The 27,579-nt window shown below is 49.0% G+C and overlaps 2 protein-coding genes across 7 annotated transcripts in view; both read right to left on the bottom strand.

Moving 5' to 3' along the window:
• Nucleotides 1-932, bottom strand: part of RIN3 (Ras and Rab interactor 3) — a 118,376-nt gene extending 117,444 nt beyond the window's left edge. Inside the window, exon 1 of one of the 4 annotated variants that reach the window (XM_049706580.1) lies at nucleotides 804-932. In XM_049706580.1, coding sequence (XP_049562537.1) covers nucleotides 804-874 — 71 coding nt within the window. In that variant the 5' untranslated portion in view covers nucleotides 875-932. Of the gene's footprint in view, nucleotides 1-197; nucleotides 724-803 lie in introns of those variants that run through there. The other 3 variants (XM_049706579.1, XM_033419114.2, XM_049706578.1) reach the window with 3 other exon arrangements.
• SLC24A4 (solute carrier family 24 member 4) overlaps nucleotides 1-27,579 on the bottom strand; it is a 640,065-nt gene that overhangs the window by 452,571 nt on the left and 159,915 nt on the right. For 2 of the 3 annotated variants that reach the window (XM_004262348.2, XM_033419093.2), the window contains exons 14-17: nucleotides 26,016-26,130; nucleotides 21,666-21,778; nucleotides 21,175-21,240; nucleotides 13,160-20,015 (exon numbers count right to left, since the gene is read on the bottom strand). In XM_004262348.2, the coding sequence (XP_004262396.1) occupies nucleotides 19,863-20,015; nucleotides 21,175-21,240; nucleotides 21,666-21,778; nucleotides 26,016-26,130 (447 nt within the window). In that variant the 3' untranslated portion in view covers nucleotides 13,160-19,862. Of the gene's footprint in view, nucleotides 1-13,159; nucleotides 20,016-21,174; nucleotides 21,241-21,665; nucleotides 21,779-26,015; nucleotides 26,131-27,579 lie in introns of those variants that run through there. The other variant, XR_007475862.1, reaches the window with a different exon arrangement.

The following is a 27,579-nucleotide window of genomic DNA, read 5'->3' as shown; positions in this document are numbered from 1 at the left end:
CGCGAAGAACCGGGAGACCGGCCTTGGCCGTGGCCAGGGGTTCGGTCTCAGTCCGACACCCCGAGGTCCCGCAGCCGGGGCTACTCCGGAGCTCCGAGCACCCTCGGGGGCGGGGAGGGGCAGTTGGGCGGGAGGGACGCGGGCCGAGCGGAGCCCTGGGGTACCGAGGGAGGAGGGGGCGCCGACCCCGGACTCACCCCGCGGGGTCCGCGCACTCGGGCGCCCCGGCCCGTCGGATCATGCCGCCAGCAGCTCCGGGACGGTGAACGCAGGGGCTCAGGCACCGGGCGGCGCGGGCCGGGGGGCCCCGGGCGCCCGCATGCCCCTGGCGCTGCCCTGGGGAAGGGCCCGCGCGGGCACCGCCGCCAGCCCCGCGCGGAGTCGGGAAGCCACAGCCGCCGCGGCCGCCACGCTCTGGGGCGCTCGCTCCCTCTACTTCCTGTATCGGAGCGAGCGGGGCTTTCAGGAAGAGGCTGGCCTTGGTGGTCAAGAGGTTTTTTTTGTCAAAAGCCTTTCGGCGGCAGCTCGCAGGCCGGAGCCCCCCAGGGGCACACGGAAACCCCGGCAGCCGCGCCCGCGGGGCCGGACCTGGCGGCGGGGGGTGTCGGGCCGGGGCGCCGGGCGCGGGCGCTCAGCCGCGGGGTGCTGCCTCCGCCGCTCTGGCGTCTCCCGGAGACCCGGGAGAAAAACTTAGAGAAAAGTTTCCAGCTTGGCGAAGAGTCGCGTGGGAAGGAAGGCGCTCCCGCTCCGGACCGGCAGGTGGGGAAGCCAAGAGCTTTACGCAGGGCACTCTCCCGCTTTACCTCCTGCCCGAAGGAGCCTCGAAATCGCCACTAGACAGCCTCAGACCAGAGGCAGGGCGCCTCCTCCACATCTCTGACAGGTGGCCATGCTGCCTTCTGTTGGATGCCTCCACTGACGATGAACTCACTACCTCACAAAGCAGTCTGTTCCTCCACCAAGCCAGGCGTCTGATTCACCTATCCTGGGTACCACACCTAGATGGGAGCAGAGGGAGAAAGTCAGTCAGTTTACACAACTCTGGTGGGACCAGGAGGCCTCTCCTCTAAACGCCTGGGCACTAAAAACTGCCTCCTGGGCCCGGGCTGCCCTCAGAACATTTAACAGGAGTGGTCAGCACCGCACCCTACAGGGTGACCTCAGTCTAATGCAGGGTTTCTCAGCTTTGGCACTATTGATATTTGGGGCCAGATAATGCTTTGGTAGGATGTTTAGCAGCATCCAGGGCCTCTGCCCACCCTGCCAGTAGCATCACCGTCTTCTACAACCAAAAATGTCTCCAGACATTGCTACATGTCCCTGGGGGCCAAAATCATCCCGGTTGAGACCCACTTATCTAACTCCTTTATTTTATAGATAAGGAAACTGAGACCTAAAGAGAGGAGGTGACTTGCCCCAGGCCACACAGCAAGTTGAGGTGCAGACAGGACTGACACCCAGGGCTCTGGTAGAAACATCCAGAGACCTCTTTGCCCTCCATACCCCTGCTTGTTTACCTGCACAAGTGATAGTAGAAATAGGGCAGTACTCCAGAGTGCCATTATTAGTCCTTTGCTGTTCCTAAAACAAGTCTGTAGGCTAGTCCCAGGGCTCCCTGGGCCCCAGGGACGAGGTCCATCTAACTCTCACACCTAGAGTAGTCTTTCAGGTCCTTCTAGGCTGATGTGGACTGTGGGCAACCTCACTCTTCCATGGCCCCCACAAATAAGGTTTCCTTCAGCTCCCTGGACCACCCCTGAGAAACTCAGGACAAGGTCCTCAAAGCCTGGGTTCCATGGAACCAGCCCCGAGGCTCTCACCACGTCCCCTCAGAGGCCTCCACAAGGCCCACTGTTCACCTGCCCTGTGAATATAAAATTCCTCAGGGGGACACCGGATGGGACCCCCACCCTGACCCTGTTGCTAGTAACTGACCGAGGAAGAGGTTGCCAAGACTAAAATCTGAGAAGCCCCTTTCAGTTGTGGCCTCTGCCACCCTTGTCCTTAGATCCCTTCCTGGGTCCCCTTTTCACTCCCAAGTCCTCACCCCCACCACTTCTCTCCCTGGAATGGATCTCAGGACTCCTACTGAGAAGTGAAAATCTACTGCTGTTTGGGCCTGCAAGCTCTTTCCTTTACCCTCACCTTTTCTGGTTAACAGTACCCCGGTACCTGGTTTCCATTTAAGGAGTCACCCCTCCTTTGTTGGGTTCAGGTGGAGATAACAAGATTCTACCCCCATTTTAGAGGGAACACATGATTCTAGTCTGGCCAGTCAGAGCCTTGCACTTACCAGGCCCAGTGATTGGCTCATGGATGAGCACATAACCAAAGTTACGCCAATAAGATCCCTCCCTGGGACTTTTTGTTGGCACTGTCAGGAAATGCCAGCAATCTTCCTCCCCACCCCAAGCTGGCCTGATGCTGAGAGAGTGTAACCTTGGGGCAGCCCAGCAACCACCTGGGCCACCATGTGGTAAAATTGTGCTCAAGAAGACAGCCAAGATGGAGGAAAGCAATGCAGAGAGAGACTATGCCCTATTGACATCCTTTGAGGCCTAGATTCTGAGATGCTTAAAGCCAGATGCACCATTAGACATCTCAGGTATGCGAACCAATACAGTCCTTTTTATTTTCTTTTCCCTTTTTAAAAGCTCGAATGCAATCTGAGTCAGGTTTCTGCTAGTCATCACCCAAAGACTCCAGGCTGTCCCTGATTGCAGTCCCTCCCTCTGCCTTCCACTCCCTGCTGGGTCTGGAGGATGTCCAGTTGTGGCAGGACTGTAGGAATGCAGAGCTAAACACTTCAACTTATTGTCCCCAAATATAAGAGGCTGGCTTGCCTCTCTGGGGTCCTCATGGGGTGGCTCTCACCTCCACATGCTCCTCAGGCTTCCCCTCCCTCTGCACAAGTGAGGCAAATAGACTCATTCTAGAGGAGGAGTGTGGGAATTTGCAGGGGAAGGTCACCTCCAGGAGGTCAACTCCAAGCCTTGCTAGAGTTTCTGGGGCCTATTTGTGAAGAAAAACGTTTTACAGCACAGTCCTGTTTTTTAAAACCTGCCAAAACCTTGCTCTGGGTTGGATTACAGACTTTGAGGAAACAGAGCATATTTGTTCAACAGAAATTTTCCTACTATATAGAGTAGTTGTTGAGAGTAGGGTCTTGAGTCAAGCTGCCAGGGTTCAAATCCCAGCTCTGCCACTTAGTGGCTGTGTAACCTTAGGCAAACTACTTCACCCCTCTGTGCCTCGTATTCCTCATCTGTGAGATGGGATAATAATAGTGCCTACCTCATAGGGATTCTGTGAATGTTGCATGAGCTAACGTGAGGGGCTTAGAACAGAGCCTGGCATGTAGTAAGTACTCAATAAGTAGTAACTATTATTTGTGCTATGACTAAGCACAAATGTATCAGTCAGATCTCACAGGAAACAAATAGCACTTCTGATTAGGATTAATTGAGGAGGATTTAATAAAGGTGTAGGAAGTACAAGGGACTGTGCTGTAACTCTCAGATCTGTCACCTTTCTCAGCCCAAAGATGAGGAGAGGCAGTGGTTATGAGACCCAGAAGCAGAGAGTCCTGTCCTGTAGAAAGGCCACCAGGGGAAAGGCTCAAGCACCCTCAGTCCAGGGACGCAGGAAAAGAAATGGTCTGAATCTCCTCCCTCCCAGTAGTCCCCCAGTAGCCAAAGCCAGCTGGAAGCCAGAGGACTTGGGAGCCCGTGGGTCAGTCCCTATGGATGTGGAGTCCTTACAGGTCAGCCTCCTGGGGTGTAGAAAAGAACTGGGGTGGGGTGGAGTGGGGCAAGAGGGCAAAGCTGCGGAATAAGACAAACTGAGCTCAAACCCTACTGGGCTTTGGCTGGGAATCTTGGGCCAATGAGCCAAGGCACCAGACATGTGAGTCAAGCCGTCTCGATCCTCCAGACCAGCCCATCTGCTAACTAAATATCGTGCAGTGAGCTCTGTCAATGTCACACGGAATAGGAGAATCATTGGACAAGCCCTGCCTGAATTCCTGACTGGGAAAATCATGAAATCTAATAAAATGGTTGCGTTTGGGATACCTTGTTTTGCAAAAATAGATACAGAGAACAGCTCTCTTTCTGGGGCTTTTTCTATCTTCTTCTGACCCCTCAAAAGCTCCCACCTCTCTATGCCCTGTGACTTTGGGGAAATATTTTAAAAGAGGTGGAGAAAAGCTTTACTATGGCAAAATTAATCAGTATCCTATGCGTGAGCCAGGAACACAATATCTGCGCCCACTGGGTAGGGGCTGGGGTGACCTGAGAACCAGGCTCCGGAGAAAGTGGCAGCCTCTTCTCAGTTCTCCCCAGCAGACACCCAGCAGGAACAAGGGCCTGTGCCTGCCTACAAGGCCTTACAATAAAAAATGGAAAAAGTGGGAATCTGGAATTATTTTTTTTTTTGGCTGCACCGGGTCTTTGTTGCTGGGCTTTCTCTAGTTGCGGCGAGCGGGGGCTACTCTTCGTTGCGGTCCGCGGGCTTCTCATTGCAGTGGTTTCTGTTGTCGCAGAGCACGGGCTCTAGGCGCACAGGCAGTAGTTGCGGCACACGGGCCCTAGAGCGCACGGGCTTCAGCAGTTGTGGCGCACAGGCTCAGTTGCTCCATGGCATGTGGGATCTTCCTGGATCAGGGATCAAACCCGTGTCCCCTGCATTGGCAGGCGGATTCTTAACCACTGCGCCACCGGGGAAGTCCCTGGGAATCTGGATTTTTTTATAGGACTGTTTCAGATTTCTGAAACATCACACTGGCTAAAGAAGTATTTCTAAGCCCAGTTACCCTATGGATGCTGGCTTGGGATCTGACCGCACTCTGTACCTCGAGCCACTCTGGGACTCCATGTGGCAGGAAGGTGAATCTGACACAGGCATAGGTGTGCCTGGTGGAACCCACAGGTGCACAGGGATTCCCCAGGTTCTGGAAGGGATGGGACCCTGACAAGTATGCTCTGGATCTCTCCCCTAAAACCGAGCAGAGTATCTTTAGCCCCAGTCTCTGGGATTCTACCTCATTGTCCTCTCTCTGCAGGTCTCTGTCTTTCTTCCCTCCTCTCTGCAGACAGACCATCCCAATACCCACAAGTTTCCAAGTCTCAGCCACCCCTTTATAGAGACCTACAGGAATCCTGTGCTCCCAATTCCAATTCTCTGGAGAGGTAACCTGATTGCCCCATCTTGGCTGTGAGGGGTAGGCAATCTCAGAGAGAAAGGGTGCTCGTGAGCTGAGGACACACCCCAAAAAGCTTTTAAAGCAGCCCCCAATCTGGATTATTGGGACAGCTTCTTGTCTCGTGTCTCACTTCCCCTTGGCCAGCCCTACCCATCGCTACGGCAGAAACTGAAGGTTTCCAGTATCTGTCTCAGGGAACCTCTCTCCTGCCCAGTCACCGCATTGGTTCATCTGACTCTGAGGTTTGTCTCTGAAGCCTGTCTGCTCCCCACTGAAGTGCCCAATTAACCTGCACTTGTTACATATTTCTAGACACTAGAATGTTCTCATGCCTCTGCTATCCTTAGTGTGAGTGCTGGCTCCCTAGGAGCAAGGAATATACCCTCCTTTTAAATTTTTTCTCTCCCTTCACCAATATCCAGTGGAGGGCTCTGCAAACAGCAGGCACTTAATAATCTCTTGTTGGCTAAATAAAAACGACTTGTAACCAAGGAGAAAGGCTTCTCCATTTCTGAGTCCCATGTCATCGTTTGGATTTTCCCTGCTTTGTGCTGTCAGAAGATGAGCTAAAATTAGGGTCAAGTATGTCCTTAATTCACACAAAGTTATGACACTAGTGAGTCTCTGGGAGGACATGGAAGGTCTGTCCTTGAGGAGCTTTCAAGCTAGTGGAGGAGACGCACCATAGGAGAATGCTCTTGGGTTTAAATGACAGAAAACCCTGACTCTAAGTGGATTGAGTACAAAGGAAATGGTCTGCCTCGTGTAACTCAAAGCCTGGAGATAAGGAAGTGCATCAGTTATCTACTGCTGTGTAACAAATTACCCCAAATTTAGCAGCTTCACACAACACATTCATTATCTCACAATCTCTGTGACTCAGGAGTCTTGGCACAATTTTGATGGTTGCCTCTGCTTCAGGGTCTCTCACAAGGCTGCAGTCAAGTTGTTGGCCAGGGCTGGTGTCTCGTCTGAAGGCTCAGCTAGGGAAGGAGCTGCTCCCAAACTCACATGGTTGTTGGTAGGATTCAGTTCCTTGAGGGGCCTCAGTTCCTTGCTGGATGTTAGCTGGAGGCCATCTTCAGTGCCTGGCCATGTGGAAATGGCCAGCACAGCCACTTGTTTTATCACAGTGTGCAAGCTGAGAAGGCAATAGAGAGAGTCTGCCAGCAAGGCAGAAGTCACAGCCCATACAACCTAATATAGAAGTGGAATCCCATCCAGTGGTTAAGACTTCACCTTCCGGTGCAGGGGGTGTGGGTTCAATCCCCGGTCAGGGAGCTAAGATCCCACATGCCTCTCGGCCCAAAAAACAAAAACATAAAACAGAAGCAATATTGTAACAAATTCAATAAAGATTTTTAAAATGGTCCACATCAAAAAAAACCTTTTAAAAAATTGTGTCATATCTTTAGTCATTATGTTATGAAAAACACAAAAAATTGGGCAAATATTCTTCCAGTTTTCAAAAACTATTGTCTGATTCTGCAGAGAAGTCATTCATGTCATCAACGAATGAGTAAAATTCTGACTACATCTTTACTGTTTTGCTTTGGTTGTACCCATTTGGTAAACAAAATTGTGTGATTTATAACATTCCTGTGATTCGTCAATTGCAACCGCAGGTTGGTTAGAGATAAAAGAGTTTGGCAAAAAGCTGTGAAAGCATTCTGTGAGAATCAGTAGGCTCTGTAGAATTTATAGCAGAGTACTGCATATTTTATTATTTAAGAAAACAAGGCCATGAGTTACATGTATAATTCAAGTTGCTCCGACAATACGGTTCATAAAGATTCAGCGTGAGGGAATAATTTTTCAAGAAGATCATTTTCTTTCTTTGCTCCCTCCCCCACAGTGAAGGCTAACCAGGGAGGCCTAAAGGAGGAGGCCACCCTTGGAGGGCCTTGAAGGATGCACACCAGCTGCAGGCAGGGGGAAGGCAGCTGGCTCAGGAAAGGCTCTCGCTTGCTTGGGCTGCACGTTCTTCCTCTTGGCAGCGCGGGGAGTGAGGGAATGGAAAGAGGCTTTGAAACTGTCCTCTGAGAAACAAATCCACATTTTTGACAAGAGGCCAGATGATTGAACATTAACAGCTCATCATCTCTAAGTTGGCTCATCTACCAGAAGGCAAGCCAGGAGGTAGAAGCTCTTCTCTGGGAAGCAGAGCTCCTACTGTGTGCCAGGTCCTGCGACCCTACTGTGTACCAAGGTGGGGAAAGCGTTCCAAGGGCAAGGACACAAATGACATGATTTCTGCCCCACCTCCAGGAAATCCTCGTGTTCTGATAGGTAGTCTTTAACTACGTCTGATTCATCCATGTGTGTCCAGGTTGGGGGCTCAGGACAGTTGAATAAACGAACTAAATGGATAACTAACTAGTACGGTTATCCATTGATGCTTAACAAACTACCCCCAGATTCAACAGCTTTGAACAATAATACTTTTTTTTTTTTTTTTTTAATTATACAGTTTCCATGAGTCAGGAATTCAGGAGCAGCTTAAATGCTTGGATTTGACTCAGGATCTCTCATGAGGTTGCAGTCAAGATGCAGTTAGGCAGCTACTTCGGGCTATAAGGCAGAAGCTATATGCTGAGGAACGAAGAGCCACAGTGGAGAAAGAGGCTGGCTCTCCAGCGCCATGGACTGTCCCAACAGCCTGGACTGAGCACCCTCGTCTTCTACATGAGAGAAGAATAAAATCCTAGTTCTAGTCTTAATTTTTCGAGGAGCCTCCATAGCGACTGCGCCAGTTTCTATTCACACCAGCAGTGTATGAGTATTGCTATCTCTTGCCTTTGTGATAATAGCCATTCTAACAGGCGTGAGGTGATATCTCATTGCGGGTTTGATTGCATTTCTCTAATAGTGATGTTGAACAATTTTTTTCACATGCCTGTTGGCTACCTGTATGTCTTCTTGGGAAAATGTCTATTCAGGTCCTCTGCCCTTTTAAAATTTAGGTTGTTTTTTGTTGTCAAGTTGCATGAGTTCTTTATATAGTTTGGATTTTAATCCCTTATTGAATACGTGATTTGCAAATCTCTTCTCCCATTTGGAAGGCTGTCTTTGCATTTTATTGATGGTTTCCTTTGCTGTGCAGAAGCTTTTTAGCTTGGCGTAGTCCTCTTTGCTTCTTTTTACTTTTGTTTCTCTTGCCTGAGGAGACATATGCAGAATGCTACTGCTAAGATGGATGTCAAAGAGCATACTGCCCATTTCCTTCTAGGAGTTTTATGATTTCAGGTCTTACAGTCAAGTCTTTCATTCATTTTGAGTTGATTTTTCTGTATGGTAGAGATGGTGTTGACTGAAAGAAACACACCACCTAAAAGTTGAGAGTTACGTTTTATTCAGGGACCTTACTGAGGACTCTAGCCTGAGAATCAGCCTCTCAGCTAGCTCTGAGGAACTGTTCCAAGGAGGTAAGAGAGGAGTCAGGATGTATAGGAGTTTTTGCTGAAAACAAAAACCCATGTAGTTGAACATCAGAAGATTACTGCTAATCACACAAAAAAATCTCAAGTTAATGGTTTTAGTGCTTTTCTACATATGGGAAGATACAAGAGTCTGGGTTCACTGAAATTATTCCTTTGACAGGCATCTTAAGTATCTAGGGCCAGTATTCCTGTTTTTCTCCATCTTGAATTCCCCTGAGGGTGCACCATCGGGCTGGCTGTATTGATGCGGGCAACATTCGTTGTTTACTGAAATGGCAGGCAACATTTTTTTTTGTCCACAAAGTATTTGAACATCTCTGTCATATTTTCTCCACGTTAATTGCCTCTTATTTATTTTTTTTTAATTTTTAAAAATTTGTTTATTTTTGGCTGAGTTGGGTCTTTGTTGCTGTGCGCGGCCTTTCTCTCGTTGCGGCGAGCAGGGGCTACTCTTCATTGCGGTGCGCGGGCTTCTCATTGCGGTGGCTTCTCTTGTTGCGGAGCACGGGCTCTAGGCGCGCGGGCTTCAGTAGTTGTGGCTCACGGGCTCTAGAGCGCAGGCTCAGTAGTTGTGGCGCACGGGTTTCGTTGCTCCGCGACACATGGGATCTTCCCAGACCAGGGCTCAAACCCGTGTCCCCTGCACTGGCAGGCGGATTCTTAACCGCTGCGCCACCAGGGAAGCCCCATTGCCTCTTTTTAAATCATGAAATATTTGATGTGATTTGAAGGTGTCCCCTTCTGCCTGGCTCACGTGTGGATATGTTATTCCCCATCCCTACTCCTGACTCTCCTCATCCATTAAGCCTCAGCTTGAGTCAACATCTCCCCTGACTGCCAGGATGATTGGGTGTCCCTTCTCTGTGCTCTTGCCGCCTGAGCTCACTCCCTCCCAGAACTTGGGGGCTCCCTGAAGTGACTGGCAGTAGGCCTTCCACCTCTGCAACCAGCAGTTGGTGCAGAGCAGGCCTTCAATACATGTTTACTGAATGACAGAATGCTTTGTGCTCTTTCTAGCTGTAAGGGCTGGTCTAAAAGATGTAATCTAGACACCCCCAAATGGGTGCCTTTCAATGGTTGAGGAGGCCATGGGTGAGTATATTTCAAATTGAGACTGTTCTAGAAAATTCCAAATGTATAATTGCCAAATAGTAATAGAAATAAGCTTACAGACCAAAAAAAAAAAAAAAAAAAAAAAAGATTTAAAAACAAAACAGAAGCAGGTGGTTCATTCTGGCCTAGAGGCCTAGGAAGGCCTTGAAGGAAGCAGGGTGGGCCCTCCTCTGCAGGATAAAGGGTGGGGAAACCATTTCAAGCAGAGGTAACAGCAACATCTCTGAGGATAGGCAGAGTCATGCAAGATAAAGAGGAAGATATCGTCATCATGGTTGTGGAGGGTCTGAGATGGTCCATCGAGGCAACTGGGAGTCGTTAACTGCTTCTGAGCACGAAAGGGACAAATCAGATTTCTGCATTAAAAGATCCCTCTGGCTGCTGAGTGGAGGCGGGACTGGGAAGGGCGGGAGAGTGGAGGCAGGGAGGCTGGCTTGGAGCCTCTGGCCTGGACCAGGCGAACACTGACAGTGGGGCCCTGATGGCTGGAGCAGAAAGGGAGTGAGAGGTTGCAAAAGCGACTGCAAGGAAGAAAACGAGAAGACAGATCGTTGTCTGGCACTAGGGGTAGGGGTGGTGGGAGGAGTTGACATTTTGCTGCTGACGACTGGTGAGATACTGGTACTGCAGAGCAGGAAGGCGATTGGGGGTGGGAGGAGAGTTTGCTGGTTTTTTCCCCCAACATTTTATTATGAAAAATTTCAAACATACAGAAAAAAAAAAAAAACCCTGTACAGTGAATATCCATATACCCACCATCGACATTTTGCCACTAACACTACTAAACTTGCTTTATCACACATCTCCCCATTTCCCACCCAGCCATCTTATGTTTTCAATGCATTTCAGAGTAAGTTGCAAACATCACCCCTAAGCTCTTGAGCCTGCATATCATTGCCTGGAGTTGAATATTTAAGATTCTCTTCCCCCATATTGATAATCTCAGCATTTTTATAAGTTATTCTCCTTTCCTCCATCTACCTGTTGATGGAGGAAAGGAGAATAACTGCTCTGAACATTTGCCCACTTAAAAAAATTGGAATATAGCTATAGCAAGGGTGGGCAACAGATGCCCAGGAGAAGGCCTGCTTCTCGTACCACTGTACCATCAGACTGCCTGCACCAGGACCATGTCGAACTTGGAATTGCCTGGAGCAAGTTTTAGAAAACATCAAAAACAAGCTGATAGAGCCTGAGTTGTGAAATCAACTAGGAGATGAGCTCCCAGGGGAGGACAGATTCAGCCAACCACCCCTTCCCTTGTCTGGTCTGGGCAGCCCCAGGCAATAGGAGGAGGCATGGCTGTTAAGGCTGGCTCTCACGGTGAGTGGATGAAAGACCCTGCACACAGCAGGTATGCTTTCGGAACCTCATCTTCCCCATCTGTGAAATGGGGACATTTTCTGTTTCTGTCCTGTGTCCCACTGGTTCATCAAGCCATGCAGCACCAGATGGATTGAGGGACAATGAGATAGTGACAACAAAGAACATGAGGCTGCAGGACCCACAAGGCTAACTGAGCTGGAAATCAAAGTCCTTCATACATTGTAGATTGACTTTTAAACAGGAAAGAGCTAAAACCATCTAAACTTTCATGTAAAGTACAACTTCTCATCTAAAGTAGAACCTGTGGGAAAGATTTTTTTTTAATATTTTCTTTGTGGACAGGTGTTTTTATAAGTACAACAAAAAGTTACTAGAAAAATGCAATGAAAAAAACATGTTCAGACATAAAATTAGTCATCATATTGCCATAAATGTTTATACTCTCTCTCAGTTTCTATACTTGTCTTGTGGCAGATGGAGAACAGTCTGTGAGGCTGCACAGGTGCCCACATCACACTCTGAGTGGGACTGATCCATCTTCTCAGTATTCAAAGTGGACCAGCTGCATTGGCAAACCTGGGAACTTGCTAGAAACGTAGCATCTTTGGCCCTATCCCATTCTGCTAAACCAGAATCTGCTGCATCGGCAGGCGGACCCTCAACCACTGTGCCACCAGGGAAGCCCCAGAATCTGCTTTTTAACAAGATGCCCAGGTGATTTACGTGTATGTTAGTTTATGGTGGCCCTGAGGCAGCTGGGATGCAGGAAACGTTTAGAATGAAGGAATTAACCAGTACCTCTCCCCCTCATCTCAATTTCTCACGACACAAGAGCCGATGGCATAACCGTATTATTATTTTTTTTAGCAAGTAAAGCTGTGTGAAGTTATATATTTTATTAATTCCAACTGGAAATAAGAAACATTTCAGTCAACCGCGCTAGGATAAATACTGAATTATATTTCTATCCTCTGCATAGGAAACGGTAACACAAAATCACTGTCAAATGAAAGAATGATGAAAAAACATACAGTCGGAAAATGTAGAAAAAATATTATAAAGGAGTGTTAACACAGTTAACAAAAATGCTATGGTATTTTTACTGGCTTTAGCAACATTTGTGAGACTTTTCAACTTTAAAATATTTGTAATTTATTGTGGTTCCTTTTCTCATTCTAAAAAACATTCACATTCACACTCACTTTTGCATTCATAGTTCTGAGGACCCAGCTCCCAAATTCTTTGTTCCAGGCTTTATAAACCTGCATATTTTACTGTATTTAATATGTATTCCCTGCTGTGGTCAGTGAGATTGAATTTCCTCTGTTAATTAGCCATTTATACTTCTTCTTTTGGGAATTACCTTTTTTTTCCTCTATAATTTTTCTTTTGAAGGGTTTTTGCCATTTTCTTATTAGTTTGCAAGAGTTCTTTGCCTTAGGATACCAACTTCTTGTCTGTTAGGTATAGCATAACCTTATTCTTGACGAGCAGGACGAGATTCATAATTTGCAGGGCCCAGGGCAAAAATGAAAATGTGGGCTACAGGGATATACTGGACAACGCAGGGAATATAGCCAATATTTTATAATAACTGTACATGGAGGATAACCTTTAAAAATTGTGAATGACTACATTGGACACCTGTAACTTATATAATATTGTACAGCAACTAGACTTCAGTTTAAAAACAAGAAACTGTGGGGCCCCTTTTTTTAAAAAAAAGAAAGATTTCAAGATGGTGACAACTGGGCCTGGGGTCTTTCTGAGTGTGAGGCCCTCTGTGACTTCCCTCATGGGTCCCCTGCCCCTGGCCTTGCTGGTGAGGCAAGAGAAGGCTGGGTCATTCTGGATTCATTCGTGCTTAGCCAAGGTAAGTTACGAGTTTTCTGCTTTGTTTGATTCATTACCAATCATTATAATTAAAAGGCGCCAACCCTCATCCTTTTTGAAGTTTATTTTTTTCTCAATATGCAAATAGAAATGGTTTCAATAAATGGCTGTTATTCCAGTGTAAAGAATTCTTTCCAAAACTACAAATATGTATGTGTCTATTAAAACATGAATGGAAGCTCTCTATAGGGAAAGACAACTTGTATTCGCTTATTTTATTGACAGTGTACAGATTTTCATATATTGCATTACAATACTGACTTTTAGGTTTCTTATAAAGATTTAGTTCAATATTTAGTCTAGATTTTTCTTCACAATAAGAATAAACTCATGCCAGTGTTTAGTAACCAATAATATCAATTCATTCAAATTTAATGACAGTTTTATTAAACTAAGGATCTCATATCACAGAGCATTCACAGTGCAGGAGGTCACAGTTATTGAAAAAATAAATAGCAGGATAAATATATTTATTATGTACAACTTTTCAACTCACTGCTCCTGCTTCACCTGTTAGAGAAGATGAACAAAGACGGCAGCGTTCAGCCTAGCATCCCGGCATTGTCTCATGGGGACTCAAGGGATGGGTCACAGCCTCAGAAGTTTTTGGTGTTGGTTGTTTCTAAGGGGGTTCTTTCTGGGCACGAAAGCCCTCTGGTTCTATTTACCTGCTATTTGCTGGGTCCCAGGAAGATCCCATGGCCCTGTGGAAACAGTGCCCAGTCTGCCTCTTGGGCACCTGGGCTGTGCCAGGCCTCCCCTGCCCTTCCCTCGGCAGCTCCTGCGTCTGCACGTGCGCCTGGCCCCATCTGGCTGGCAGCGCTCTTTCCTCTCTAGGTAATCAAGGCTCGCTTTGTATTTAGACACCTAGCAACTGGCAGCAGCTGGACAGGAGACATATACAGAGGGCACTCTACCAGGGAGCGTGTGCTCTGAATTAGACACCCAGTCTCCCAGGCCAGCAGACCCCCTACGAGGCTCCCCTAGAGCTGGCCACAGAGGCTCAGCCACAGCTCTGGCCGCTGGGCCCCCAAACAGCCTAGGTCCAGTCACATGGAGAAAGTGCCAGAAAGTGTTCTATAGCTCAGAAGGGCACCTCTGGAGGGGAGGCCAGAAAAAAACCCTCCAGAACGTTTGATTTGGAAAAACAGAGCTGCCTGGCTCACATCCCAGCCATTTTCAGTGGGAGCAAAGGCCTCGCTCCTTGTGTTGAATGGGGACTTCGTGTCCATCCGGATACTCCCAAGTATCTGGGAACTTCTGGAGGTGGGAGCAGGGACAGTTCCATTGTCTGGGATCCTCCTTTATGCACAAAGCCCGATCAGACCAAACCATGCGACTAGAAACCAAAAGCTGTACAGACTTTTTCTCGATAGTTTAAAAAGCATGTTTTCCAGTGGTGGGGTGGCGAGGGTACATACTTTCTCCCGGATTAAGGGCTTTATTGGCTTCTACTGTGGATAAGTCCCAACCAACGTGTTGCATAAAAAGCAACTGTCTGAATTCCGGCAACTGTGGGAATAGGTGTGGATATGCCCGTGTGCGTCATAGGGCTTTTAACCAAGCAGCAGCCTATCCCAGGCCCATAAATCTAACGATGGAAAAACCACACAAGCAAGGACGTGACTTTCACATGGGTACAGTGGGCATTTCTAACTGTCAGAGCCACCTCCCGTGGCCCTGGTTCTGTATCAGGGTGTTCAGGAAGCAGATGTTTTCCCAGACTAGAAGAGGATATGTTCTCAACCCCTGCTACAAAGCGTGCGGAGGACACGCCACCTTGATGACCAGACACTGGCACCATAAGAGGTGATGGAAAGACTCAGAAGCACGCAGGTAAAAGATGACACCAAGCACGCCCCTGGCCCCCAGCAGTGTGTGAGGATTTAGCAGAGACCAAGGGAACTGGGGAGCCATTTGTCATTGAAAAGTGAGAACTTTTAAAAATCCCCATAAAATAATCAAAGCTCTAATACAACCCAGCTGGCTTCCCTGTTGTGATGGAGAACATAGCTCCTTCTGGGTGGCAGGATGGGAGAAAAGCACTTCTCCCCATTTCATGCAGGTACGATTTCCTTGAGATTGGGTAGCGTGTGACTTCGAAGACTGACCCCATTGGCTAAGAGGTTTGAAGTTAAGCACGTACTAAGCTAGTGTCCCAATTTAGTATTCCCTATTAAGAAGCAAATGCAACAGCCTTTTAAAAATCTGTACCGTTACGGGACTTCCCTGGTGGCGCAGTGGCTAAGAATCCACCTGCCAATGCAGGGGGTATGGGTTCGATCCCTGGTCCAGGAAGATCCCACATGCCGCGGAGCGACTAAGCCCGCGAGGCACAACTACTGAGCCCATGAGCCACGACTACTGAAGCCCACGCGCCTGAGCCTGTGCTCTGCAATGAGAAGCCACCACAATGAGAAGCCTGCACACCGCAACGAAGACCCAACACAGCCAAAAATACTGTTGTGGACTGTGCCCTTGGGGGAACAGGTCTCTGCAGCAAGGCAAAGGGGCCCTACACGAGCCAGGTATCGAAATCTGCGTCCCACCTGTGTCTTGCCTTGTAGGATGGGCCCGTGCAAAGACCCTCCTGTTCTACCACCCCCATGACAGACACAGTGGGGGAGAGTGACCCAGTGCTGGAGGGGCCCCTTCCGTATGCTTCCAGAAGGCCCTGTGAGCATCTTCGCACTTGAAGGGCTCATGTGACCAGCTGCAGAGAGTAAGGGCTCACAGCTGGTGGGCTGCCCGGATGCTCTGGGTGAATCCACATAGAAAGGGCAGGGGCCAGGGGCACCACATTGGGTGCAGGGATGGATGGGGGATGATGGACTTCCTGCCACCCAAGAGCTGCCCAGAGAGCGTTTTCAAAAATTTCTGGAAGTTTCTCTGAGCACCACGTGGTGACGAAGTTGCTGAGCTGTGGCCCATCTCAGGGGCCCTGGGCGCATCTGCTAACTGCCCCAAGACTCACACAGAAATGATGTTCAGAAGGCGTTAGAGGGACCTGGGAATATTTAAATCACAGGACTCGGGAACCACCTCCTGAAGATTTTCACCCTAACAGGCAAGTTCTTTGTTTATTCAAGCAACAAGCATCTGCTGAGAGCCTGTCACATACCTGTACAACCATCTTTTCCCTGCCAGGGGAGGAAAAGGGCTTACCAGAGAAGGAAAGGGTGGCGTGTGAGAGGCCAACCCCAGGCCTAAGGGCCCACTCAGCATCAGGGCGGACGGGAGGGCCACGAGCTCACAGGGGCCAGCCCGAGCTGGAGGCTCTCTGCTTCTCTCCTGCCCTGCTCCAGACCTTAACCCCGCTAGCCCATTTCACACCTGGGGAAGGAGGCAAGGAAGTGACCCTCTCCCAGTCCATCTCGATTCTGTCCACATCCACCTTAAGGAGAGGGAGGGGCCCTAGGGCTCAGGGAGGGGAAATGCCTGGAGGAAAGAAGGGTGTCAGCCAAAGAGGCTGCCCACACCCTTCCTGGATTCCCAGCCTGTTTGTGGAGTCTGGTGTTCCCTGAGGGCTGGTCTCCTGCTGATGCTACAAGCCTTGCAAATCCTCGTCAAAAGGGAAGAGGGGGCAGTTTCTTCCCTTGGGACCTAGACCCTGGGCAGCCCAGAAGGGGTCTTTGGTCGGGGTCTGCAGGGCTGCCCTGGAGTGGTGGGCATGCCCATCTGGTTTCAGCTGGCTCCCCGGGGGTTATGCCTTTTCAGCTGCTTGGGTCTGTAAAGGCAGAAGATTGACGGGGAGAAGCAAGAAACAGCCTTAATAGGCGGCGTGAGGGGTGGGGGAGCAGGTAATGAACAGGTGAAAACTCACAAGATCGGTGCACGCGGAAGACAAACACAGAGGCCAGCAGCTGTGGGTTACAGGAAGGATGGGGGTGGGATGCCCCTGACCTGCCCTTAACAGTAGTCTCTCACTGCAGCTGACCCAGAACCTTCCTCCAGGGCTGCGTTCTCAAGACACTGCACCCCTTCCCCCCTGACTATGCTTGGGCTGGCGAAGGTAAATTCCAAACCAGAAATGGACAGGAACCACCAGCTCCTGCTTTTATAGACGTTTTCTATCTGAGGGCAGTGGTTCATTTTCTGCCCCCAATTTGAAGAGCTAAGTTTATCTTTCAGATTGCCTATTTTTGTAGCAGAGTAACTTTACCTTCTGCTAACTAGCTTCGGATAAAATAAAGGAAGTAATCCTGTGCAGTGATGAAAGCAGTATTTTAAAATGAAGGCCTAATTAATCAAGCAATTCTTTAAACTTGAGATGGAAAAATATCTAGTTAAAAAAGAGAATTCTGCACCTACAGTGTATATATAGTTTCCTAGATACAATAAATGCATAGATCCTTTAAGGAAGTTACATTGGCACATTAACGTCATAAGAGAATTAGCCAGGAGGACTGCTCTACACGCTAGAAACATTATTTTTTGTCTCAAACTGCAACTGCAGCATATTTATAATCTCAAATGGGTTCTGCTGAGGAAGAGGTGGGTGATTAGGATGTGTTCTCTGAAAGCTACACGAGGATTCAAAGAATTGAACACCAGCAGGGATGTCATCAGGGACCGTGTAGCCTGTGCCTTGTTGTGGCTAAAAATATTTTTTTGTCTTTATTGGAAAATAATAGGGACACAGGTTGGAGATAAATATTAGGATGTGAGCTGGAGCACCCAGATGTCAATTAGAAACTTGATGAAGTTTTGACTCAAGCAATAAGGAGCAACCAACCCCAAGGACAAGGACATAGGCACACTCGCCCCACCAAGGATGGCCACACACTGGACTGGCTCAGCCGGGTGGCGATCTGGAGCTTGGTCCCTGTTCTGCTACTTACTAGCCATTGACCTAGAGTCACCTGACCTCTCCAAGACTACATTTCCTGTTAAACGGGGACAGTAATCCCTACTTACGTCACAGGGCAGTTTTGAGACGCCAAACAGAGACAGACACAGTTTGAAACCTGGATGAGTCTGTTAGATGGAGAAGATGGAGATGACCAGGCTGCTATTTTATGAGGGCACAGAGCGGTCCTGAGGGCTCTGAAACCCTCTGCATCTAGACATTTATACTGATGAACCAACGGGCTCCCTGGCCTCCCACTTAGCTAATTTCTTAGGAAAATCGCCCTTCTCCTCAACCAGAAGACCACTGAGTATCTAAGTAGAGAAACGAAAAGAGAAGTCTTAACACTGATGAGGATGCAGAAGAGAAGCCTGGTGATGGAGTTGTCATGTCTTAGGCCTGTGCTAAGGGAATTTTAGGGACGTAAGCTTGAACACGTCCTCCTTCTGAAATTCAGGAGGCCCCAAAGAGCACAGCCACAAATTCCACTGCGGGTCACAACCTTTGTGCCTGAGGAAAGAATAAGCTGTTGGATTTACACTCATCACCCATGACTGATTACTGGTGAATCACGAAAAGCCTCTTTTCCTCACAGCATCATGGGGCATTCCCATACAGTCCTCTGTGCAAAACAGCCCAATATTAAAAGTGCATCAAATCTGATAGCCTTTTGCAATAGAAACGTTAAAAAAATAAAAAAAGAACACCTCTATATAAAATGAATTGTGCTTTCTTTTTAGAAACCAGGAATGGTTTGTGTTCGTAAATCTTTTTAATATATATTTGAGAGCTATGAAGCAGTCGAAATTGTTTAATATGTTTCTATCTATTTTTGAATCAACTTCCCATCTTTGGCCTTTCCTGTGGAGCAAACTATAAGGTTCAACAACCTTAGCTCTAAAAAATTCCAAGTTACGGTTTTCATACTCGCCTCCAGCTCAGCAGAGAGCAACTGGTGGTTTTTCAGGAAATCTCTCTTCTTGTCAGTAACCATTATTTCCGGCACACGCATTCCAGTTCAGCAGGCTATGAAATTTGTTGGGCATATAAACAATTGGGCCTTTGAACAGGGTGGTTTTGAGAGCAGAGCATTAACAAGGAATGACAAACCCAAACTGACAGTGCGTCCCATGCCACAGGAAGTCTGGAATGAATGGCTGTAAACTACCATCTCCACCGTGTCTCTGAGTTAGCACCCGTTTAGATGTTAGTCTTCCGCTCTTTTCTATGTTCCAAACCAAACATCTTAGTGTCAGTGCAACACGATATACATAGGATTTGTTTTCCATAAGCATTACCTTTTTGGTCCCCATCAAGGTTCTTTGTATGGAATGATATTTTTCAAGTATGAAGATGTATAGCTAACATTTTATTTTTAATGTTTCATTGCTCGTTCTCTGAATGCATCAATGAAAGTGATAAGAATATTCACTCGTTTTCTCTCTTCTGCTGTGAACAACTGTTTCCATTCTTGCAATTTTTTCAGAATAAAGGGTTGGAGTGCTTGCCGTCACAGCCCCAAACTCCCAACAAACCGTGCCTCCGGCAGGATTCAGAAGCTCTTAGTAGCACACGCTGCCCAAGGAGCCCACACTCTCTGGCCCAGAGGGGACCCTTGAGAACAACGCTCCTATTCTGCATTGCCACAGGAGACCCTGTGTTCACCGCCCGCCTCATTTCCAAGGCCGCAGTGCGACAGAAGGACAACCAGCACACAGAAGTCCTCGTGATCCAAGTGTCCAAAAGAGGAGACACATGCCACGTCCCTATGGCTGGTGGCTCAGAGGGCTGAGAAGCTGCTCAAACAGCGCCCCCTGAATCTTGCCTTTTGGGGGGCAGAACTCCCAGGCGGAGGAGGCCCAGCAGCCTGGCCCGTGACCACACAAAGACCACGATGGCTCTTCCTTCCGGTGCATGAAAGAGCAGGCGGTGGCTGCCGATGCAGGAGAGACTCGTGGTGGGGGAGGGGAGGAGAAGGAGGACGCCAGCGCCGGAGCGTCCAGAAGAGCTCCCGGGCGTGGGGGGCAGTGGCTACGTTTTAATCGTCTTCTCGGCACATCGGCAAGTTGACAAAGGTAAAGACGTTAAACTCTATCATTATGGAGAAGCACAAGAAGATGGCGTAGAGAACCAGCACGTAGATCCCCAGCTTCCGGTCCAGCCTCCATTTGTTCAGATGGATGCCGAGGACCTGCAAGGAGAGGGTGTGAGTGTTGGGCTTGGGGGCAGAGAAATACTACAAAAGGTACTTTTATTGGAAAACTACACACGAACGATGAACCCCAGAACTTTCTGCAAAAGGTGGGCAAGAGCGGAGGGGTGCTGCCGGTAGATCCTTGGTTTGATCAGAATGAGCCCTGCAGGCTTTATGCTTGTCTAATGAAAGGTGCAGACTCCAGGCACACGCAGCAGCTGGCCTCAGGGCACCGGCTCTGCCGGGGCACGTGCACCACGTCCTGGGGATGCCCTCCCGGGCCTTCTTTAGTGACAACCAGGGACTTTCACTGGGTCTTCCCTTTGCTTCAGAACTTGGCATCCTCAGCCTTCTTCAGCAAAACTTCCAAGGCTCCCGCTGGCCCACGTCTGGCAAACTTCTGCCTGGACCGTGCGTGTGTGTGTGTGTGCGTGTGTGTGTGCGTGCGTGCGTGCGTGCGTGCGTGTGTGTGTGTGTGTGAGAGACGGGGTTGGAGCACATCCTCTTTCTATGTTCTTATCCTTTTACAACCTTCATTCTTATCCCTGAATTGAGGCCTCCTAAGCGTTGGATCAGAGTTACCTCATCAGAGCAATGCCATGGGTCCTTAGAGACAGACCGGTGTGGGTTCAAATCCCAGCTTTGTCATTTCCTATCCCTGTGACCTTGGGCAAGTTACTTAACCCCTGAGCCTTGCTTACTTCTGCAGAGTAGAATATCACCAGGTGCTTGTAAGGATGGAATAAAGTAAGCAGAGGTAGAGTTAGCACAGTTTGGGGCATGTGGAGTGAGGAGACCTCAGTATCACGGTGTGCCAGCCCTGAGACCTGACCATCAGGTCCCCCTGTCAGCTCAGATGGGCTGGGGGAGGACTTGTCTCCTGTTGGCACTAGTGAGAGGAGACAGACCGGGCAGCAAGAAGAGAGGAAACGTAACTCACTTCCTCTAGGGACTTCTTAGTGGCTCAGGGAAAAGTGCAGTGTTTGGTGCCAACATTCTTGGCAGAAAGTGTTTCTGGGGGTATCTGTGAATTTCTATGTTTTTACTGCTTTACCCCTCACTGCCAAGGGGAAGGGGGAGGGGATTCAGAGACTGCGCACAATCAGAGGAAACGATGTACGTGTGAGGCTTCTATTCTGGAATTGCAAAAACTCACGGTGAGAGCGACGGAGCCCAGCAGCAACACCACAGAGTAGACCAGACCCCGGCTGTTGATCTTCACCTGGAAAAACAAACACACGTGCCCTGAACCTCTGGGCTGTTCAGGCCCCCATCCGTTCTGGAAGCCCAGTGTGCTCGGGCTCATCCCCTCCCTTATCTGGAAGCCACAGGTGGGTGTTCACGGTGAGCACGTGGCCATGGATCCAGGTCTCTGCTCATCTGAGGAAATGAACTAGGAGGGGAGAGGCGTGCCGGTGGGCAGAGACACGGGGCCGAAGCACCCGTGAGTGCAGGGCACACACGGGCTGCCTCTTGCAGGCACTGCCCAGGCTGCTCGGGACGCCTTTGCACAAAGTGGCTGCCAGCGTGCCAAGGAGAAGGGGGCAGTGCATCCCCTGCAGCCCTTGGCTGGCACAGGGCCAACACCACTATCACTCCCTGTAAAGCGCGTGGCGTCATCTCACTAAGGAAGCGAGACGAACTTACCGTGGATCCATAATTAATAACCATGGTCTGCAGCCCCCACGGTACACCGAGTCCCACGAGGATGTCAAACACGTTGCTTCCTATGGTGTTAGAGACCGCCATGTCACCAAGGCCTGCAGGGGACAATCGACATGTCATGCATTAAGCGCAGGTCGCTGGAAACCCCTGTTCCTTCCCATTTCCATCAGTGCTATTCCTTAGAAAGGAATTCCTTCCTCATGGACCCCACATTTCTAAAACCTTTTAATGAGGACTGAGATCCACTCCCTTCATGAAGTCTTACATGTGAGGCCTGTAGTGGGTTGAATTGTGACCCCCCAAGATTCATATGTTGGGGTCCTAACCCCCAATACCTCAGAATGTGACCTTATCTGGAGACAGGGTCTTTCCGGGGTAATCAAGTTAAAATGAGGTCCTTAGGGTGGATCCTCATCCACTATGACTGGCGTTTTCATTGAGAGGGGATGTTGGGCACAGGCATGCACACAGGCAGCGCTCCATCTGAACGTGAAGACAGCCATCTGCAAGCCAAGGAGAGAGGCCTGAACAGACAGAAAGAACCAACTCTTCTGACACCCTGATCTCGGACTTCTGACCTCCAAGACTGTGGGACAGTCAGTTTCTGTTTTCCTGTCTCCCAGTTTGTGGTAGTTACGGCTGACCTAGGAAACTAATCCAGAGCCCTTCATTATTCCTCCTGCCAGGGGTGTCAGCCGGTGTTTCGGGAGGACCCACTATGTGCTGCTCATTTCAGCCTCCCAGGTGCTCTGGGAGGGAAGGGGCCTCATCCTCAATGTATACTTGTGACCCAGGTGGTGGCACCACGACCTTGACCCAGATGACAGGGCATCAGGCTTTGTGCCTGGGTGGTCTCCCAAGAGTGAACTCTTTCCCCCCAACCAGACTAGAAGCATCTTAGGGGTGAGGGACTGTGTCACCACCTTCCCTCTCCTGCCCCACTGTCCAGTCTCATGAAAGCCACACAGTCTTAGGAACTTAATAATTTGAGAGGTATCAAAAGTTAGTAAACAAACTTTTACAAGTAAGACTCACATGGGCTGAACCTGTTTTCACCTGGCCCCTTAGCCCTAAATGGACACGACTGTCGTAATGTGGCCACAGACAGACGTCCGTGCAATGAACAAGCCTGGGACACACAGGCCTGTGCCCATAAAGTTGCCTTGGTCGCTGAGAAGCTCGCAGAGACTCAGAAGAGCATCCGGACGACTGCCTCACCTCCATGTGACCTCCTGGCCCCCTAGTATAGCCAGGCCACTTCCTCCCGCCCTGTTGCTGTCATCCGCTGACCTCCAGGACACAAGGCCTGCCTCAACGGCCTCACAGCTCCCTCCCTGCCTGTCTGGGCACTGATCTGAGTGCCTTCAAAACCTCAGCAGCTGAGTCCTATCGGGGGGCAGTACCTCTGGGAAACCTGCCTTCCAGTCTCCCAGGATTTTGTGAAACAGGAGTGAGCAGCAACTGTTTTGGACCAGCTAGTTGCCCCTGGTGAGGAGGCAGGCACTAGCCGGATGGGTCAGGAGGCACAAGGATGCCCAGGTTTGGGAGGAGAGAGAGGAGAGCGTCTCAGGTTTGACTGACTGCTCTGCGCAGGCACTGCCCTCTGAGGAATCTTACGGCAGCACTTCTCAAACTTTAAGAGCACACGACTCACTGGGGGTCTTGCTAAAAAGCAGACTCTGGGGGCTTCCCTGGTGGCACAGTGGTTAAGAATCCGCCTGCCAATGCAGGGGACACGGGTTCAAGCCCTGGGCCGGGAAGATCCCACATGCCGCAGAGCAACTAAGCCCGTGCGCCACAACTACTGAGCCTGCACTCTAGAGCCCGCGAGCCACAACTACTGAAGCCCGCGAGCCACAACTACTGAAGCCCGTGCGCCTAGAGCCCGTGCTCTGCAACAAGAGAAGCCATCGCAATGAGAAGCCCGTGCACCGCACCGAAGAGTAGCCCCCCTCGCTGCAACTAAAAGAAAGCCCGTGCGCAGCAACGAGGACCCAACGCAGCCAAAATTAAAATAAAAAGAAATAAAGTTATAAAAATTAGTTAAAAAAAAGCATACTCTGATTCAGTGGGGCTGGGACGGGGCCTGAGAGTCTGCATTTCTCTCAAGCCGATGCTGCCGGCCTGGACCGCGCTCTGGGCTGCGAGCCTTCAGGGAGCCCAGGATGCAGAGCCTCTGTGTTAGAGCTCACCGCACGGCTCCTGCCTTGTGTGATGGACTCCGAACAGAGGTTTCTGTATCCCCTGCCATAAAGAATCTGTCCAGGCTTTAACCTGGTCTGCTGGACCCTCTGCCAATCACGTCAGCATCACCCTCACGACAACTATACACTCCCGCCCCCGCCTCACCCCTCCTGTTTCTGCGTTCTGCATCTCACAGGAGCCACTCTGAGATGATGTCCCCACCTGTCCTTGTTCCTACAGAGCCCCGTTGACCTCATTGGGACCCTCCCCTCCAAGCCCTGAATCTTCTAGTATCATGACCCCCACCCACTAGCTTGGACTCCGAGGCCAGCTGTTTACATGGGACATTCTTTTGCCTCCTTGACCTTCCATTGTGTCCACCCAGCCAACCCCAGCTCTGGACGAACTTGTGATCTCTCATCCGTGTGCTGTTGGAGCCGGTATGACTTCAAATTCATGCCGGAATCCCTCCCAAATTCACGTCACTGAACATCGGCCAGGCCCTAGGCGCTCATCGGCTTTCCTTTTACTCATTGTACTGGGTTGAATAGTGCCCAGCCCTCGTGTCCACCCGAAACCTGTGAATGTGACCTTATTTGCAAATAAAGTCTTTGCAGATGTGATCCAGTTAAAATGAGGTCATAATAAACTAGGGTGGGACCTAATCCAATGACTGGTGTCCTTATAAGAAGCAGGAAGTTTGGACAAACACACACAGAGGGAATTATACCACAGGAAGACACAGGCAGAGACTGGACGGATGCGGCCACAAGCCAAGGATTCCTGGCAACCACCCGAAGCTGGGAGAGAACAAGGAAGGATCCTCCCTAGAACCTTCAGAGAGAGTATGGTCCTGCTGCCATCTTGATTTTGGACTTCTATGCTCCAGAACTGTGAGAGAATCCATTTCTGTTGTTTTAAGCCACCCAGTTGGGGTACTTTTGTTATGACAGCCCTGGGAAATGAATACACTCACCTCAAAGGTCACTCAATTCAATTCCAAACCCTTCAGCTGCTGTCCCCAACTGTCCCCATTCTCCACAAGGGCTCCAGCCTACCGCCACACATACCCCCACCCTTCCCTTCCCCTCAATTCGTGTTTTCTCAGGACTGACTGACCAACTAATCAACCCTTTCTTTTATCTCGAAGAAATAAAACGTTTTCCTTCTTTCCAAACCAAGTTTCTCTCTGGACACTGCTCTCCTCTCCTGTCTCCTCTGAGATTCCACTCCATTATTCGCCCATCCTGCCCCCCATACTTTCAAATTTCCATCTACAGAGGACGATCTGTGGCGGTCCGGGCTTGGACGCTATCTCACGGGTAGAAAGGGAGCGGTAAAGGAAGGCTGGCTCTTTACAGCTCTTTTGTTCTGCCATCAAAGAGCATACCGGTATTCCTCACCTTGCTTACCCCATGGCACTTAGCTCCAAAGAAAAACCGCCAAGCAAACCATAACGTTACATAAGGTCTAGAATTCTGAAGGAGAATTGGAAAATAGTTGGAGATACAGGATATCCCCGCTTGGCTTTCCCAGGATCAGAACATTTCTCATTACTATTGCATTTGCTATAAAAAGTCTGGGCTCGGGCTTCCCTGGTGGCGCAGTGGTTGAGAGTCCGGCCCATGAGCCATGGCCGCTGAGCCTGCGCGTCCGGAGCCTGTGCTCCGCAACGGGAGAGACCATAACAGTGAGAGGCCAGCGTACTGCAAAAAAAAAAAAAAAGAAAAAAAAAAAAGAAAAAAAAAAAGTCTGGGCTCCAGCTCTGCTCAATCTCACATTGGTGATGCCGGAACAAGTTCATCCTTTTTTTTTTCTTTCTTTGGCCACGTGGCGCAGCTCGTGGGGTCTCAGTTCCAGCAGTGAAAGCCTGGAACCCTAACCACTAGGCCACCAGGGAACTCCCAGAACAAGTCCATTTTTATACAACTCCACACAAATGCTTCTAGAGGTCTGGAGGAGTTGATCTTGGTAGTACTCTCTCCATGGATGGAATCTAATACATGATGCTTCCCTGTTGTCACAGTTTCCTTCATAGCAGGATGTAACGACTGCCAAGTCATGAGAGCCACGAACTGTAACTCGGGCTGGGGGTAGGGGCCCGCATGGTGATGCTGACTGCCGTCAGGGCTGAGGCGTGATCCATACCTTGTCTCGTCACAATCAAGCTGGCCATGCAGTCTGGAACGCTTGTGCCTGCTGCAAGGAAAGTAATGCCCATGATGACATCAGGGATTCCAAGGGTGTATCCAATAATAGTCACCTGCAGAAGAGTCGGGGGAAATATCAACTCACAGAGGAGCAGCCCTGGAAAATGTGCTTATATCTGAATGTTTTTAACTTACACACAGTACTGCTATATCCAATAGAAAAACCTGGAATACGGTTTTATTTTAAAACCATCTTTTGCGTGTTCTTTTTTCCAGATTACGTAATACGTGTTTACTGTTTTAAAAAGTTTAGAAAATAAAGTAAAAATCACCTACCATTTCTCAATACCCTCAGACAATCACTATTAACACTTTGCATCAGCCCATGATTCTCAAATTTGAACATGTAGGAAATTCTCTGGTGAGCTGGTTAAAGTAAGATTTCCAGGTCCCACCCCCAGAGTTTCTGATTCAGGAGGTCTGGGGTGAAGCCCAGGAATCTGCATTCCTAACAAGTTCCCAGGTGGTTGGGACCCTGAGGCTGCTGGTCTGGGAATCACATCTGAAAACCCCGGCTTTAGAATATACCTTGACCTTCTTTTTGGTGTGTATATTAGACAAAAAATAAAATCAGATTACAGCACCGACCTATATTTTGCAGCTATTTATTACACGTAATAATACATTGTGAATATCTTTCCAACTCAAATACTCATCTATAACATTATTTTAAACTGATGCATGGATTCCATTGCATGGCTTTAAAGTTTTCACCAACCCGTCACTGGTGAATATGGAAGTGCTTTCTGTTTTTGCTCTTACAATATCACTGTGTGGTAACGAGTAACATTTAATGAGCACCTACTGTGTACCAGATCCTCTCCAGGTGTTTTACTTGCACAATCTCAGGTACTCTTTATTATTCACCACCCACTGGTGAGAGAGGCACTGTTATTATGCCCAGGGAAATGAGGATCAGAGAGGTTAAGTTACAATGCTGGTGGGCATGAAGCCGGTGAGCAGTAGAGCAGGGATCCCAGGCCAAGTCTTTCCAACTCTGAAGCCTGCGCTCCAACCTCGCCGTCATGCTGTCTTGTGTGAACTTCTCTGGGATCTCATCTTACTATATCCTTAGCATAAGTTCCAAGAAATAGACCTGTTGGATCAAAGGATTCGTAGGCTTTTAAGGACCTTGAGGCATGGTCACACAGTCCTCTAAAAAATGCCTGACACTTGGGAGGTGGTTGGGCCCTGAGCAGCAGCCAGATGGAAAGCCCTAGAAAGTACTTGGACCCCGTTCAAAACGCCCGCTAGTCCTGGCTCACCTCCCCATCTAGAAAACGGGAACAGTGGCATCTCTTAGAGTTGTTCGCCTCTTGGCTGATGGCTCCAATCCCAGCAAATGGTTGGGTGACTTACGATAAGCTGGTTTGCTTCTCTGAGCCTCAGCTCCCTCATCTGTAAAATGGACTTTTAAATAAAGATTGAGAAAATATGAGGTGACAGTGCCTGGTCTGTGCAAGACATTCATAGGTGTATGTTTCCTTTCTCTTTCAATCACT

This window comes from Orcinus orca, chromosome 2 (assembly GCF_937001465.1).
Source record: "Orcinus orca chromosome 2, mOrcOrc1.1, whole genome shotgun sequence".
NCBI lineage: Eukaryota > Metazoa > Chordata > Mammalia > Artiodactyla > Delphinidae > Orcinus > Orcinus orca.
This window is presented reverse-complemented; position numbering and strand designations above follow the sequence as displayed.